This window comes from Tursiops truncatus, chromosome 4, assembly GCF_011762595.2.
Source record: "Tursiops truncatus isolate mTurTru1 chromosome 4, mTurTru1.mat.Y, whole genome shotgun sequence".
Lineage (NCBI taxonomy): Eukaryota > Metazoa > Chordata > Mammalia > Artiodactyla > Delphinidae > Tursiops > Tursiops truncatus.
Window position 1 is genome coordinate 72,929,376 of NC_047037.1, and position 18,470 is coordinate 72,947,845.

Genomic DNA, 18,470 nt, shown 5'->3' on the forward strand with positions numbered 1-18,470 from the left:
GGCAGAAAGTAGATTTTGCTTTAAGCTTCAGTCTTGTCATCTTAAAGACGACTTATGTATTCCACTATTTTAAGTCAATATTTTGTCAGCCCTCACACTTGCAACATTTTAAATATACATCAAAGCACTCACGGAAATTATTGGGACTTGCAAGGAGTCCAGTCTTCTAATTAAAATCTGTTGGTGATTTTCAGAATGAAGCAATGACTGGTTCTCACACCCAGAACCGAGTCCTCTCTCGAATCACTCTGGCGTTAATGGAGGACACTGGGTAAGACAGCTGTGAGAATTTTATATGAATTGTTTATTAAAATGAAATGAATATTAAGATTACTATTAAGATGAAATAAACATTAGCTTAAGAAAATACTGACATTTTACACTGAAGTAAAATGTACCTATTTTTAAAATTTTGTGCAGTTAGCTATCCATTACCTGTACCACCTCCATTCATTCATTCATGTTTGAGACCCTGAGGTGTATAGTAATGAATAGAAATAAATCCCTGGCATTATGAGATTTTTTAATAAGTAGAGGCCATGCAGATATGAAGGAAAAGCTTACCTAAACAATTTTTTTTAATTGTAAGTGAAATTGGTTTATGTATAGATTCCTGGTTTTTAAGGCAGTAGAACTTTCTTGTAAAGCAATAGAATACCGTTTTTAAATGACTCCGGTGGGAGTCTTTTTCACTGTGGGTTCCTGGGTTTTTTTTTTTTAACAAGTCTCAGTTTTTGATAGCTTCCTTGCTTTTTGGTATAGCAGGATGTACCAGGCTGATCTGCACATACCCTGTATCATCCTACATCTGGCATTAGCCAGTCTTCCAAGGAGCACTGGAATGTTCCTTTTGATGGAGAATAGCTTTTAGAAACCACAGTCTAGGGACTGTGTTCATTTCTACTGGGTTGTCATTGCTTCTTGTCATTTTCAGTGGACCAAGTAGGGAAATTCATTTTTTTTTTTTTTTTTTTGCAGTATGTGGGCCTCCCACTGTCGTGGCCTCCCCCGCCGTGGGGCACAGGCTCCGGACACGCAGGCTCAACGGCCATGGCTCATGGGCCCAGCCGCTCCGCGGCATGTGGGATCTTCCCAGACCAGGGCACGAACTCGTGTCCCCTGCATCGGCAGGCGGACTCTCAACCACTGCACCACCAGGGAAGCCCGGGAAATTAGTAGTTTTGAAAAGAAAAAAAAAAATGCTGGATTCCTTTTAGTGCCATTATAGCTCTTTCCCATTTATCTCTAACAAGCAATGGCCAACAAAAGTGGTCCTGCTGCTCTGTTTAACAACCTATTTATAGCCCTTCTGTAAATAATGCTAGTTTCTTTAAGATACCAGTAGGATATAAAAGCACTGTGGAGTGTGTGAGTGACTAGTGAAACCATGGCACTGGTGAATTTTAAAGCATTTCTTCCTTTTTCTGTTGCAAGGGAAAAATGAGCCAGATGTTTCTAAGTATCTGGCAGTATTTTTAAATTGTAGATGTGGAAATTAATTTTCATAAATCCATAAGACTTCAGTGTAGATTAGCTAAGTTTCTTCTCCCAGTAAAAGACATTATCATGTTTCCATCCAGAAACCTGGGAATCATCCTTGACAACTCCCTCTCCCTACCTCTCACATCTAATCAATCATAAATCTTGCTTAATTTTCAGCTCTTCAGTATCCCAGGAGTCTGTCTACTTTTTGGGTCACATTTATCAAGGCCACCATTATCTTTTCCTTGGATTACTATAGTTGCCTTTTTTTAATGTCTCCCTGCATCTCAGGTGGTCCTTTCTACTGCCCAAAGCCCTTCACACATTCTGCAAAATGTTGTTTAGAAGTTTTTTAGGCATGGTGTCTCACACAGTGAGAAATGCATCACGACCAAAGTACACACATACATATATAATGGTTAAGAGTAAAGATGTTGACGAGGGTGCCAAAACCATTTAATGGGGAAAGAATAGTTTTTTCAACAAATGGTGTTGGGACAACTGGATATCCATATACAAAAGAATGAACCCCTACCACACATAATATATAAAAATTAACTCAAAATGGATTGAAGACCTAAATATAAGGCTAAAACTATACAACTCTTAGAAGGAAATATTGGTGTAAATCTTCATGATACTAGATTAGGCAGTGATTTCTTAGATATGACACCAAAAGCACAAGCAACCAAAGAAAAAATAGATAAATTGGACTTCATCAAAATTAAATACTTGTACTTCAAAGGGCACTATCAAGAAAGTGGAAAGAACTCACAAAAGGAGAAAATATTTGCCAATTATCTATCTGATAAGGATCTAGTACCCAGAATATATAAAGAACTCTTACAACTCGAAATAAAAAGACAACTCAATTTAAAAATTGGTGAGGGGGCTTCCCTGGTGGTGCAGTGGTTGAGAGTCCACCTGCCGATGCAGGGGACACGGGTTCGTGCCCCGGTCCGGGAAGATCCCACATGCCGTGGAGCGGCTGGGCCCGTGAGCCATGGCCGCTGAGCCTGCGCGTCTGGAGCCTGTGCTCCGCAATGGGAGAGGCCACAACAGTGAGAGGCCCGCGTACAAACAAACAAACAAATAAATAAATAAATAAAATTGGTGAGGGATTTCAATAGATATTTCTCTAAAGATATACAAATGATTAATAAGCACATGAAATGATTCTCAGCATCATTGGGGAAATGCAAATGAAAACCACAGTGCTACTTCACACCCACTAGGATGGCTATAATAAAAAAGACAATGGCAGGGAATTCAGTGGTTAGGACTCCGCGCTTTCACTGCTGAGGGTGCAGGTTCAGTCCCTGGTGAGGGAACTGAGATCCTACAAGCCATGCAGCAAGCCCAAAAAAAGAAAAAAAAAAAAAGACAATGGCAAATATTGATGTGGGAAAATTGGAACCCTCATACACTGCTGATGGGAATGTAAAATGATACAGCCACTTTGGAAAGTAGTTTGGCATTGATTTACAAAACCAGACATACTCATACCATAGCAACCCAGCAATTATGCGACTTGGTATTTAATCAAACGGATTAAAAACTTATGCCTACAAAAAAACCTCTATACAGAGGTTTATAGCAGCTTTATTCATAATTGCCAAAAGGTGGAAGCAACCAAGTTGTCCTTCAATATGTGAATGGATAAATAAATTGTGGTACATCCAGACAATGGAATATTATTCAGAGCTAAAAAGAAATGAGCTGTCGAGCCATAAAAGGACATGAAGGAACCTTAAATGCATATTGCTAAGTGAAAGAAGCCAATCTGAAAAGGCTACATACTGTATGATTCCAACTATACGACATCCTGGAAAAGGCAAAACTATGGAGTGAGTAAAAAGATCAGTGTTTGCCAGGGGTTAAGGGAAAGGAGGGATGAACAAGCAGACCACAGAGGGTTTTAAGGGCAATGAAATTATTCTGTATGATACTTTACAGAATAATGATGGCTACATGTCATTATACATTTGTCCAAACTCATTGAATGTACAACACCAACAGTAAACCCTAATATAAACTATGGATTTTAGGTGATGATGACGTGTCAATGTAGGTTTATTGATTGTAACAAATGTAGCACTCTGTTGCAGTATATTGATGGTAGGGGGAGGGTATGTGTGTTGCAGGGCAGGGGGTGTATGGGAACTCTGTACTGGCCACTCAGTTTTGCTGTGTACCTAAAACTGCTCTAAAAATGTTTTAAAAAAGGAATGAAGTACTAATACATGCTACGAGATGTATGAACCTTGAAAATATTATGCCAGGTGAAAGAAGCCAGACGCAAAGGACCACACTCCATTTCTATGAAAGGTCCACAATACGCTAATCTACAAAGACAGGCAATAGACTAGTGGTTGCCAGGGACTAAGGAGTGACTGGTAATGGGTACATAGTTTTTTTGGGGGTGATGAAAATGTTCTGAAATTAGATCGTGGTAATGGTTGCACAACCTTGTGAATATACTAAAAACATTGAATTGTACACGTTATGAGGGTAAATTTTATGATATGTGAATTATATTTCCATTTTTTTTTAAAGCTCAAAAACATTGAAGCCAGAACCCTAGATTCAAATCCCAGCTCTGCCATTTACTAGTTGTATCCTTGCCTCAGTTCTTTCCTCTATAAAATAGGGATAAAAAGTGATATCTACCTCATAGAGTTTTATGAGCCTTGAATGAGTTGATACATGTAAACTCCTTAATAGAGTACTTGGCACATTATAAGGGTCAATTAAGTATTAGCTATTACATGTAAAACTGAATCATTCAGGACTTCCCTGGTGGCACAGTGGTTGAGAATCTGCCTGCCAATGTAGGGGACATGGGTTCAATCCCTGGTCCGGGAAGATCCTACATGCCGCAGAGCAACTAAGCCTGTGCGCCACAACTAGCGCTCTAGAGCTCGTGAGCCACAGCTACTGAGCCCGCAGGCCACAACTACTGAAGCCCGCACGCCACAACTACTGAAGCCCGCACGCCTAGAGCCCGTGCTCCACAACAAGAGAAGCCACTGCCGTGAGAAGTCCTCACACCACGATGAAGAGTAGCCCCCACTCACCACAACTAGAGAAAGCCCGCGGGTAGCAAGAAAGACCCAGTGCAGCCCAAAATTAATTAATTAAAAACAACAAAAACTGAATCATTCAAAGTTTCACGAAACAATATTTACCCTTACTATCTACAATGTAGTCCTCTTTTCTATTGATTTTATTTTTTAGTCTTTTATTTTAATATGTAATTTTTTTTACAGATGTATTCTATTGATTTTAAAAGAGAGAGAGAAAGAAACGTTGATTAAGATCCACTAAATTGATTTCACAACCCACTAATGCCACCAAGAAATCTTGTTTCTAATTGCTCCCTCAGCTAACTTGTGCTCACCCTTCTAGGTTTAGCTTAAAGTTGCTTCCTCAGAAAAACCTTTCCTAATTCCCCAGACTAGCTTAGGTTTCCCTATCAATGTGCTCCTATTATCACCTTGTACTTAACCCCTGTCCTACTTATCACACTTGTAATTTTCTTTTTGGTATCTGCCTTCCCCACTAGATTATATTGTTCACAAGGGCAGAAAGTGTTTATTCACTGCTGTAGCCTTAGCTACACTTAGCAAAGTGCCTAGCACATAAGAAGTGCTTAATAACTGTTGACTAATAGTACAGGAAGAACTGCAAAGAAAACATGAAGGAGGTTTCAAGAAATGTAGCTGGAGTGCCTAGCAGATGATTTAATGACAGTGTTGATACTATGCTTTGTACTCATCAACCTATACTAGATATGGTAATTCCTAAGGGAATCTAATTACATTATATTTTATCCTTTGGGAGAAAGACTTCCTTACCTAGGCACTGCTAAAATACTTGCTAGTGTGCAAGATTGAGGGCACCTGTTACTATCCGGGCAGCTTGACCTGCTGTGATACCAAGTTAGCTAATTAAGGTGACTTACACTGTAGCTGCAGAGGTTTCAGGCATTTTGGTATTGGAGTGCCAGGCTTTATTTCTTCAGTTTCTCTCTCAGTGTTCTGTTCTTTGAAAGGGGAGAAGGTTTTGAAAGATGCTATGTTGCATATTTCTGCTGTTGTTAGATTTTGTGGGAAGTGCTAGAGTGGAGGGGATGATTCTTATCATTCCCTCAACTTTTGAGCCTGTGTATTTATTACTGTTTTGGTAATTCTAAGGGGAGAAGATATAATACAAGCATGAAAGAAGCTATTTTGTATAGCTTTATAACTTGTAAACTAATCTTGTCATTAAGAATAAAGAAGAAAAACTAAAAGTAGGTTCATTGCCTTTGATTAATTTTGCCAGGAAAGTATCGATAAATCACTGTGGTTTTTCTCTGAAATTGGAACATTTTTAATGTATTGGCCATAGTATTCATTTGTCTTATTATAATGGTGTAATGTTTAGTCACAAGCAGGAGCCATATTGATAGAATATCACAAATTCAAGGCCAGGGAAGCAAGAAACTAGGGCCAACTGGATCAGATTAGGTAAAGGCTAGACAACTAGTAACTCTACTTTTCTTCTTCAATTTACTCCCTTCTCTTTTTCTCTCATTCTCTTTGTTTCTTTGCCCTTTATTCTCCTTGTCTCACACCTTAATCATTTTCTCCTCTGTGACTTATATCATCTTTGAAAATTACAATGGGAACACGGTTTGGTTTGGTTTGGTTTTTTTCAAATGTAAAAGCACCCTCGAGTACTCATGTTTTCCTCAAGACTAAAATTTCACAGTCCCTGCTGCAGTGATCCTGTGCAGCAAGGACTTTGTTTATAAATGCTCATCTGTGGGGATGGTCACCAAAGTCCTTTTTGAGGTTCTAGTTTGCTTATTGTTGAGATTTGTAATTGGTATGCTGGAGTTGTTTTTTAAATGACAGTAATATAAAGTGCTTTGTTTCAATTATTTCCACAGCTGGTATAAAGCTAATTACAGCATGGCTGAGAAGTTAGACTGGGGCCGAGGACTGGGCTGTGACTTTGTCAGGAGGAGCTGTAAATTCTGGATTGATCAGCAGAGACAAAAGTAAGGATGCATTTCCTCCTAATGTCTTTGATGACACAGTTTATTCCTGATTTTGTTCTCTATCCAGAGCCTATAGTGTCCCTATTTTCAAAATGTGGTCTAAACAGTTCAACTTCAAAATGTGTAGAAAACCATCTACAGTTTTTTATGATAATATCATAATAAGTAGCCACAGTATTGTTTTAAAGCATATACCAAAAGAATCTACAGTGTGAGCGCCAGAGCCATAAAACATTTCTGTTTACCTTGTAATTCATAAATATATATATTGCAAAATTTTGCATACTCTAGCATTCTTATTTGTTTTCTTCAGAGAATGCACTCATAAACATAGATGCAACTATTGATTCAGTATCAAAAACATAAAGCAACATTTGAATAGTGGTTCTCTAATCTGGATCCATCTCATAATTACCTAGCAAGCTTTTTAAAAAATACAGTCTCCAATTTTGGGGGAAACGCACACACACATGCACTCATTTATTTACAAATGTATATATTTTTAAACTTTTTGAGGTAATTGTAGATTCATATACAGTTGTAGAAAAAATAGAGATCTCATGTGTACTTTATCCAGTTTCCTTGATTGGTAACATCTTGCAAAACTGTAGTACATATCACACCCAGGATATTGACATTGATACAGTCAGATACAAAATATTTGGATCACCACAGGGATCCCTCCTATTGACCTTTTGTAACCATACCCACTTCCCTCCCACCCCTGGAAACTGCTGATCTGTTCTGCATTTCTGTAATTTTGTCATTTGAAGTATGTTATATAAATGGACTCATAACAGTATATACCCTTTTAAGACTGGCTTTTTTCACTCAGCATAATTTTCTGAGGATTCACCCAGTTGTTGTGTATATAAAAACTTTGCTCATTTTTATGTCAGAATAATATTCCATGATATGGATATACCACAGTTTGTTTAACCATTCACATGTTGACATCTGGGTTGTTTCTAGTTTTTGGCTATTGTGAATAAAGCTGATATAAACTTTTGTGTACAGGGTTTTGTGTGAACATAAATCTTCATTTTTCTAGAATAAGTGCCTAGGAGTGCAATCACTGTGTAATACGGTAGTTGCAAGTTTAGTGCTGTAAGAAACTGCCAAACTCTTTTCCAGAATGGCTATACCATTTTATATTCCAACCAGTGATGTATGAGGAATAACAGTTTCTCCACATGCTCACCAGCATTTGGTATTGTCTTTTTTTTTTTAACATCTTTATTGGAGTATAATTGCTTTACAATGTTGTGTTAGTTTCTGCTGTATAACAAAGTGAATCAGCTATATGTATACATATATCCGCATATTCCCTTCCTCTTGCGTCTCCCTCCCACCCTCCTTATCCCACCCCTCTAGGTGGTCACAAAGCACCGAGCTGATCTCCCTGTGCTATGCGGCTGCTTCCCACTAGCTATCTGTTTTACATTTGGTAGTGTATATATGTCAGTGCTGCTCTCTCACTTCGTCCCAGCTTACCCTTCCCCCTCCCCATGTCCTCAAGTCCATTCTCTATGTCTGTGTCTTTATTCCTGTCCTGCCCCTAGGTTCTTCAGAACCATTTTTTTTTTAGATTCCATATATATGTATTAGCATATGGTATTAGTTTTTCTCTTTCTGACTCACTCTGTATGACAGACTCTAGGTCTGTCCACCTCACTACAAATAACTCAATTTTGTTTCTTTTTATGGCTTGAGTAATATTCCATTATATATATGTGCCACATCTTTTTATCCATTCACCTGTTGATGGACACTTAGGTTGCTTCCATGTCCTGGCTATTGTAAATAGAGCTGCAGTGAACATTGTGGTACATGACTCCTTTTGAATTATGCTTTTCTCAGGGTATATGCCCAGTAGTGGGTTTTCTAGGACATTTGGTAGTTCTATTTTTAGTTTTTTAAGGACCTCCATATTGTTCTCCATAGTGGCTGTATCAATTTACATTCCCACCAAGAGTGCAAGAGTGTTCCCTTTTCTCCACACCCTCTCCAGCATTTATTGTTTGTAGATTTTTTGATGATGGCCATTCTGACTGGTGTGAGGTGATACCTCATTGTAGTTTTGATGTGCATTTCTCTAATGATTAGTGATGTTGAGCAGCTTTTCACTTGTTTGTTGGCAATCTGTATATCTTCTTTGGAGAAATGTCTATTTAGGTCTTCTGCCCATTTTTGGATTGGGTTGTTTGCTTTTGGATATTGAGCTGCATGAGCTGCTTATATATTTTGGAGATTAATCCTTTGTCAGTTGATTCATTTGCAAATATTTTCTCCCATTCTGAGAGTTGTCTTTCATCTTGTTTATGGTTTCCTTTGCTGTGCAAAAGCTTTTAAGTTTCATTAGGTCCCATTTGTTTATTTTGGGTTTTATTTCCATTTCTCTAGGAGGTGGGTCAAAAAGGATCTTGCTGTGATTTATGTCATAGAGTGTTCTGCCTGTGTTTTCCTCTAAGAGTTTTACAGTGTCTGGCCTTACATTTAGGTCTTTAATCCATTTTGAGTTTATTTTTGTGTATGGTGTTAGGAAGTGTTCTAATTTCATTCTTTTACATGTAGCTGTCCAGTTTTCCCAGCACCACTTATTGAAGAGACTGTCTTTTCTCCATTGTATATTCTTACCTCCTTTATCAAAAATAAGGTGACCATATGTGCGTGGGTTTATCTCTGTGCTTTCTATCATGTTCCACTGATCTATATTTCTGTTTTTTTTTAACATCTTTATTGGAGTATAATTGCTTTACAGTGGTGTGTTAGTTTCTGCTTTACAACAAAATGAATCAGTTATATATATACATATGTTCCCATATCTCTTCCCTCTTGCGTCTCCCTCCCTCCCACCCTCCCTATCCCACCCCTCCAGGCGATCACAAAGCACCGAGCTGATCTCCCTGTGCTATGCGGCTGCTTCCCACTAGCTATCTACCTTACATTTGGTAGTGTATATATGTCCATGCCTCTCTCTCGCTTTGTCACAGCTTACCCTTCCCCCTCCCCATGTCCTCAAGTCATTCTCTAGTAGGTCTGTGTCTTTATTCCTGTCTTACCCCTAGGTTCTTCATGACATTTTTTTTTCTTAAATTCCATACGTATGTGTTAGCATATGGTATTTGTCTCTCTCTTTCTGACTTACTTCACTCTGTATGACAGACTCTAGGTCTATCCACCTCATTACAAATAGCTCAATTTCATTTCTTTTTATGGCTGAGTAATATTCCATTGTATATATGTGCCACATCTTCTTTATCCATTCATCCGATGATGGACACTTAGGTTGTTTCCATCTCTGGGCTATTGTAAATAGAGCTGCAATGAACATTTTGGTACATGACTCTTTTTGAATTATGGTTTTCTCAGGGTATATGCCCAGTAGTGGGATTGCTGGGTCATATGATAGTTCTATTTGTAGTTTTTTAAGGAACCTCCATACTGTTCTCCACTGTGGCTGTATCAATTTACATTCCCACCAACAGTGCAAGAGGGTTCCCTTTTCTCCACACCCTCTCCAGCATTTATTGTTTCTAGATTTTTTGATGACGGACATTCTGACTGGTGTGAGATGATATCTCATTGTAGTTTTGACTTGCATTTCTCTAATGATTAGTGATGTTGAGCATTCTTTCATGTGTTTGTTGGCAGTCTGTATATCTTCTTTGGAGAAATGTCTATTTAGGTCTTCTGCCCATTTATGAATTGGGTTGTTTGTTTTTAAGCTGCATGAGCTGCTTATAAATTTTGGAGATTAATCCTTTTTCAGTTGCTTCATTTGCAAATATTTTCTGCCATTCTGAGGGTTGTCTTTTGGTCTTGTTTATGGTTTCCTTTGCTGTGCAAAAGCTTTGAAGATTCATTAGGTCCCATTTGTTTATTTTTGTTTTTATTTCCATTTCTCTAGGAGGTGGGTCGAAAAGGATCTTGCTGTGATTTATGTCATAGTGTCCTGCCTATGTTTTCCTCTAAGAGTTTGATAGTTTCTGGCCTTACATTTAGGTCTTTAATTCATTTTGAGCTTATTTTTGTGTATGGTGTTAGGGAGTGATCTAATCTCATACTTTTACATGTACCTGTCCAGGTTCCCAGCACCACTTATTGAAGAGGCTGTCCTTTCTCCACTGTACATTCCTGCCTCCTTTATCAAAGATAAGGTGACCATATGTGCATGGGTTTATCTCTGGGCTTTCTATCCTGTTCCATTGATCTATCTTTCTGTTTTTGTGCCAGTACCATATTGTCTTGATTACTATAGCTTTGTAGTATAGTCTGAAGTCAGGGAGCCTGATTCCTCCAGCTCCATATTTCGTTCTCAAGATTGCTTTGGCTATTTGGGGTCTTTTGTGTTTCCATACAAATTTTGCAATTTTTTATTCTAGTTCTGTGAAAAATGCCATTGGTAGTTTGATAGGGATTGCATTGAATCTGTAGATTGCTTTGGGTAGTAGAGTCATTTTCACAATATTGATTCTTACAATCCAGGCACATAGTATATCTCTCCATCTGTTTGTATCATCTTTAATTTCTTTCATCAGTGTCTTATAGTTTTCTGCATACAGGTCTTTTGTCTCTTTTGGTAGGTTTATTCCTAGGTATTTTATTCTTTTTGTTGCAGTGGTAAATAGGAGTGTTTCCTTAATTTCTCTTTCAGATTTTTCATCATTAGTGTATAGGAATGCAAAAGATTTCTGTGCATTAATTTTGTATCCTTCTACTCTACCAAATTCATTTATTAGCTCTAGTAGTTTTCTGGTAGCATCTTTAGGATTCTCTATGTATAGTATCCTGTCATCTGCAAACAGTGACAGTTTTACTTCTTCTTTTCCGATTTGGATTCCTTTTATTTCTTTTTCTTCTCTGATTGCCGTGGCTAAAACTTCCAAAACTATGTTGAATAATAGTGGTGAGAGTAGGCAACCTTGTCTTTTTCCTGATCTTAGAGGAAATGGTTTTAGTTTTTCACCACTGACAACGATGTTGGCTGTGGGTCTGTCATATATGGCCTTTATTATGTTGAAGTAGGTTCCCTCTATGCCTACTTTCTGGAGATTTTTTATCATAAATGGGTGTTGAATTTTGTCAAAAGCTTTTTCTGCATCTATTGAGATGATCATATGGTTTTTATCCTTCAATTTGTTAATATGGTATATCACATTAATTGATTTGCATATCTTGAAGAGTCCTTGCATTGCTGGGATAAACCCCACTTGATCATGATGTATGATCCTATTAATGTACTGTTGGATTCTGTTTGCTAGTATTTTGTTGAGGATTTTTGCATCGATGTATTGGCCTGTAGTTTTCTTTTCTTTTTTTTCTTCGCAGTACGCGGGCCTCTCACTGCTGTGGCCTCTCCCGTTGCGGAGCACAGGCTCCAGACGCGCAGGCTGAGCAGCCATGGCTCACGGGCCCAGCCGTTCTGCGGCATACAGGATCCCCCTGGACCGGGGCACGAACCCGTGTCCCCTGCATCGGCAGGCAGACTCTCAACAACTGCGCCACCAGGGAAGCCCTGTAGTTTTCTTTTTTTGTGACATCTTTGCTGGTTTTGGTATCAGGGTGATGGTGGCCTCATAGAATGAGTTTGGTACTGTTCCTCCCTCTGCTATATTTTGGAAGAGTTTGAGAAGGATAGGTGTTAGCTCTTCTCTGAATGTTTGATAGAATTTGCCTGTGAAGCCATCTGTTCCTGGACTTTTGTTTGTTGGAAGATTTTTAATCGCAGTCTCAATTTCAGTGCTTGTGATTGGCCTCTTTATATTTTCTATTTCTTCCTGGTTCAGTCTTACAAGGTTATACCTTTCTAAGAATTTGTCCATTTCTTCCAGGTTGTCCATTTTATTGGCATATGCTTTTAATAATCTCTCATGATCCTTTGTATTTCTGCAGTGTCAGTTGTTACTTCTTTTTCATTTCTAATTCTGTTGATTTGAGTCTTCCCCCTTTTTTTCTTGCTGAGTCTGGCTAATGGTTTATCAATTTTGTTTATCTTCTCAAAGAACCAGCTTTTAGTTTTGTTGATCTTTGCTATCGTTTTCTTCATTTCTTTTTCATTTATTTCTGATCTGATCTTTATGATTTCTTTCCTTCTGCTAACTTTGGGGTTTTTTTGTTCTTCTTTCTCTAATTGCTTTAGGTGTAATGTTAGGTTGTTTATTTGAGATGTTTCCTGTTTCTTAAGGTAGGATTGTATTGCTATAAACTCCCCTCTTAGAACTGCTTTTGCTGCATCCCATAGGTTTTGGGTTGTCGTGTTTTCATTGTCATTTGTTTCTAGGTATTTTTTGATTTCCTCTTTGATTTCTTCAGTGATCACTTGGTTATTTAGTAGTGTATTGTTTAGCCTCCATGTGTTTATATATTTTACAGTTTTTTTCCTGTAATTGATGTCTAGTCTCATATTGTTGTGGTCAGAAAAGATACTTGATATGATTTCAATTTTCTTAAATTTACCAAGGCTTGATTTGTGACCCAAGATATGATCTGTCCTGGAGAATGTTCCATGTGCACTTGAGAAGAAAGTGTATTCTGTTGTTTTTGGATGGAATGTCCTATAAATATCAATTAAATCCATCTTGTTTAATGTGTCATTTAAAGTTTGTGTTTCCTTATTTATTTTCATTTTGGATGATCTGTCCATTGGTGAAAGTGGGGTGTTAAAGTCCCCTACTATGATTGTGTTACTGTCGATTTCCCCTTTTATGGCTGTTAGCATTTGCCTTATGTATTGAGGTGCTCCTATGTTGGGTGCATAAATATTTACAATTGTTATAGCTTCTTCTTGGATTGATCCCTTGATCATTGTGTAGTGTCCTTCTTTGTCTCTTGTAATAGTCTTTATTTTAAAGTTTATTTTGTCTGATATGAGTATTGCTACTCCAGCTTTCTTTTGATTTCCATTTACATGGAATATCTTTTTCCATCCCCTCACTTTCAGTCTGTATGTGTCCCTAGGTCTGAAGTGCATCTCTTGTAGACAGCATATATATGGGTCTTGTTTTTGTATCCATTCAGCCAGTCTATGTCTTTTCATTGGAGCATATAATCCATTTACATTTAAGGTAATTATCGATATGTATGTTCCTATTACCATTTTCTTAACTGTTTTGGGTTTGTTATTGTAGGCCTTTTCCTTCTCTTGTGTTTCCTGCCTAGAGAAGTTCCTTTAACACTTGTTGTAAAGCTGGTTTGGTGGTGCTGAATTCTCTTAACTTTTGCTTATCTGTAAAGGTTTTAATTTCTCCATCGAATCTGAATGAGATCCTTGCTGGGTAGAGTAATCTTGGTTGTAGGTTTTTCCCTTTCATCACTTTAAATATGTCCTGCCACTCCCTTCTGGTTTGCAGAGTTTCTGCTGAAAAAGCAGTTGTTAACCTTATGGGGATTCCCTTGTATGTTATTTGTTGCTTTTCCCTTGCTGCTTTTAATATATTTTCTTTGTATTTAATTTTTGATAGTTTGGTTAATGTGTGTCTTGGATGTTTCTCCTTGGATTTATCCTGTATGGGACTCTCTGTGCTTCCTGGACTTGATTGACTATTTCTTTGCCATGTTAGGGAAGTTTTTGACTATAATCTCTTCAAATATTTTCTCAGACCATTTCTTTTTCTCTTCTTCTTCTGGGACCCCTATAATTCAAATGTTGGTGCATTTAATGTTGTCCCAGAGGTCTCTGAGACTGTCCTCAATTCTTTTCATTCTGTTTTCTTTATTCTGCTCCCTGGCAGTTATTTCCACCATTTTATCTTCCAGCTCACTTATCCGTTCTTCTGCCTCAGTTATTCTGTTACTGATTCCTTCTAGAGTATTTGTAGTTTTGGTAATTGTGTTGTTCATCACTGTTTGCTTGCTCTTTAGTTCTTTTAGATCCTTGATAAATGTTCCTTGTGTTTTCTCCATTCTGTTTCTGAGATTTTGGATTATCTTTACTGTCATTACTCTGAATTCTTTTTCAGGTAGGTTTCCTATTTCTTCTTCGTTTATTTGGTCTTGTAGGTTTTCACCTTGCTCCTTCGTCTGTAACATATTTTTTTTGTCGTTTCTTTTTTTTTTGATGGGTGGTGCTTATTCCTGTCTTACTGGTTGTTTGGCCTGAGACGTTCAGCACTGGAGTTTGCAGGCAGTTAGACAGAGCTGGGTCTTGGTGCTGAGATGAGGACCTTCTGGAGGCCTCACTCTGATTGATATTCCCTGGGGTCTGAGGTTCTCTGTTAGTCCAGCAGTTTGGACTCAGAGCTCCCACCCGACCTCTGGCCTGGGAACCAAGATCCCGCAAGCTTCATGGCACAGTAAAAAAAAAAAAAAAAAAAAAAAAAGGAAGAAAGAAAGAAAAAAAGGAACAGTACAATATTAAAGAATAAAATACAAAATAAAATTAGAAAGATAAAAATACATCAGGAAAAATAAAACTATAATTGAAACAACTGCAACAAGGTAAAATAAAAACATAGCAAAAAAAAAGAAGAAAAAGGGAGGGGGGCAACAAGCCAAAAGGAGAGGTCACTAACAAAGTATAAAGAATAAAATAAAATTAGAAAAATAAAAGCTTTATTAGGAAAAATATAAAAGAATCAACAACAGTGAATCAACAAGGTAAAACAGAACCCCAATCTAAAAGAGGAAAAAAAAAAGCCTTGGCTATGGGGGCACAGTTTAGGCTGGGGGGTGGAGGTGGAACTTAGGCAGAGGCGGGGTTTAGAGTGGGGCAGGACCTAGGCGGGTGGGGGGTGAAATTTGAGCATGGGGCGGGGCCTCTGCTTAGGACCTGCCCAGAAGGGGAGAGGCAGCACGTGGAAAGGAGGACCTCTGGAGTGTGGGGTTACGGAGTTTGGACGTCGGGCCCTGCGTGAGGGTGTGTGGGTGGAGTTTAGGCCCAGTGCCGTTGGAGGGGGTCTCAGAGGGGGTCTCCGAGTGTAGAGGTGGGGCCCTGGGTGGGGGTGTAGGGGCAGGGCTTGGGCTCTGTGTGGCAGGAGGGACGCTCCAAGGGCAGAGGATTAGGCCTGGGAGCCCAGCAGGCTTCCCGGTGCCTAAGTGGACAGGGAAAGCACTGGCCCCGTTCCTTCTGTTCCTTTGCACCCCTCCCCCACTGTCTCCCCCAGGCTGTCCACCATCGGGCTGGACCCCTAACTGTGGGTGGGTCCCGCTGGGTGTAGGAACTCCTTCCCCTCCCCCATCCACCCCTCAGGGCTGCCCGTCCCGTAGGTCCAGCCTTTACTTTTGCTCCCCCTTCCCTCCCTCCCACTCCCTCAGGACCCTTGTGGCTGGAGGGGGCCTAGGTGGGCAGAGGATCAGGCCTGGGTTCTCAACAGGTTCCTGGGGGTCCAGGTGGGCAGGGGAAACCTGGCCACGCTCCCTTTTGATCCTCTGCCCTCCCAGTGGTTCCCGTTTCCCCCTTGGGGCGTGGGAATCCCTTCCCCTTCCCCAGCCGCCCGTCAGGGGTGCCAGTCCCATCCCACCTCCACTTCTCCTCCCCCGTCCCTCCCCCCACGCCCCACATCCTACCCAGTCACTGGGGTTTCTTCCCATACCCTTAGGTCTCCATGGTGCCCCACGGGAGCCTGGTAGGTGCCCTAGTTGAGAGGAGACGAAAATTCCGCATCCTCCTAGTACGCCATCTTGACTCTGCCCCCGTCACCGTTTTTTATTTAAGCTATTCTGAAAGGTAGTGTGATATATCATTGTGGTTTTAATTTGCATTTCCCTAATGGCTAATGATGTTGAACATCTTTTCATGTACTTATTTGCTATCTACGTATCCTCTTTGGTGAGATGTCTCTTCGTGTCTTATGCCAATATGACTTTTAGTTCTCTTAATATGGTTTTTGTGGAGCAGAAGTTTTTTAATTTTGATGAATTTCAAATTATCAGTTTGTCCTTTTATGAGTCATACTAATGCCTGATTCCTGCCTTCAGACATTCTGATTCAATTGGTATGGGGTGCAAGGTGGGCATGGAGACTTTAAAAATCTCTCTAGATGATTCTAATGTGCAGCAAAATTTGGGAACAGCTACACTGGCAGATCAGGTTGTAGTGCTGGAGTTAACCAGCTGTCCCCAAAGTAACTGCAGTGCTTCCTGCTACTGCTTAGGAGCAGCTTTTCTCACAGCAGGCTTATAACTCAGACGTCAGACTCCTTAGTAGAAACTGAGTGATTTAAACTGCTTTGAGGCCTAGCCCAGATGACAAAAGATAAGAATAACATCTTTAACACAAGTACCCATCACCAGGTACTTCTGTGATGAGCAAGGCATTGGCCTTGGAGAGAGAGATTGAAGTCTCAGCTCTGTCCTTCACCAGCTGTATGATCTTGGGCAAGCTAATTGTCTCAAACTTTTTACTTATCAGTAAAACGAAGATACTACGTCTACTTTGGAGGGTTCCTTTTAGAAATAATGAGATTATATACTATTTGAAAGTTCTATTAATCATAAAATGCCAAATAAAAGGTGTATGGTCAGGCCACTCAAGATGGCTGTCCTCTTGCTCTCTGTTCATCTGCTCGACCAGTCCCTGCTTCATTCACATGACTATCCAATTCTCTGAATTATAGGGCTTAATCAGTAACTGCCTACGTGCTTGCCCCCACCCCAGCTGCTGGCTTCCCTGGTAACTGATGAGCCCACCTGACATCAGTTCCCCCATAAATGGTAGCCCCTTTCTCCCCTGAGTAGGGAAGATTGCTGCCATGTCCCGCCTGCAGTCTGCCATGCACAGTGGGGTATCACACCAGGATGCTTTTGTTTCAGATGTGTAAGAATAAACCATTGATGTCTTTGTCACTGTCTCTGCGCTCTTTCTTCAGTCTGGAGGCTGGGCATCTACCAGGCTTGCAAGCCTGCGGGATACAACATCATATTATTCCCCAACATACTTCCTTAGTCTGAATGCATCACAATCACCTGGGGAATTTTTTTATGGTGCCATGTGCAGCTTGCAGGATCTCAGTTCCCCGACCAGGGATTGAACCCGGACCATGGCAGTGAAAACCCAGAATCCTAACCACTAGGCCATCAGGGAACTCCCCCGGGAAAACTTTTTTTTAAAATAATATAAAAATACAAGTCCCGCTTCCATTTCTGGGAAGATGTAGATGTACTCTTTCCTATTCCTCCTTCTAAGTACAACTAAAACCCCTAGACATTATAAATAAAGCAAACGTAAGAAGACTCTGAAAGGTAGAGAGAAGAAGGGAGACTGGTTAGGGACCTTGGGACTCCATTTTATGGCAAAAGTGGAGAAAGAGATAAATAGGACCTTATTTAATAACAGTGAAATAGTCATATATCTAGCATTAATCCTCACACCTACATTAAGCATTTCCTTTATGCCTTGAAAAGTAAGTTTATAATTTACAACTGGTTTAGCAATTAGTTTTAAGGTATTAAAACATATTGAAATTGTAATGGAAAAGACAACTCTAGAATAGACTTATAATATCTTCTTCAGAGTTTGATACCATGGTGTTTTATCTTTGTATACAGGAGACAAATGCTGAGCCCTTACTGTAACACGCTCAGAAGTAATCCATTGCAGTTAACTTGCAGACAGGACCAGAGAGCAGTTGCAGTGTGTAATTTGCAGAAGTTTCCGAAACCTTTACCTCAGGAGTACCAGGTAACACTTGTCTGGGGCACAGTTTCAGGAATCAACCTTTTAAAAAGAAGTCTCCATTTTGAATTACAAGAGTGAATTCTCTTAAGTTTTTCAATTTATAAGCCCCCATTTGTTTTCTGTAAGTTAGAAAAAACCAAAGAATTCTTCCATTTCTTTATAACCAACGTGTTAATTGATAGCAATTAATTAATATCTAGCAATGTCTTGTAGTAATGGTAAGAGACATTTAGAATATTTATTTTGATCTATTTTAAAAAAATATATATATATATATATATTTTTTTTTTTATTTGTCTGCACCAGGTCTTAGTTGTGGCTTGT

At 39.3% G+C, this 18,470-nt stretch overlaps 1 protein-coding gene across 4 annotated transcripts in view; it reads left to right on the plus strand.

The window, feature by feature from the left end:
• LMLN (leishmanolysin like peptidase) overlaps positions 1–18,470 on the plus strand; it is a 79,102-nt gene that overhangs the window by 41,276 nt on the left and 19,356 nt on the right. For 3 of the 4 annotated variants that reach the window (XM_019923205.3, XM_019923207.3, XM_019923206.3), the window contains exons 11-13: positions 195–271; positions 6,419–6,529; positions 18,017–18,149. In XM_019923205.3, the coding sequence (XP_019778764.3) occupies positions 195–271; positions 6,419–6,529; positions 18,017–18,149 (321 nt within the window). The remainder of the gene's footprint in view (positions 1–194; positions 272–6,418; positions 6,530–18,016; positions 18,150–18,470) is intronic. The other variant, XM_033855718.2, reaches the window with a different exon arrangement.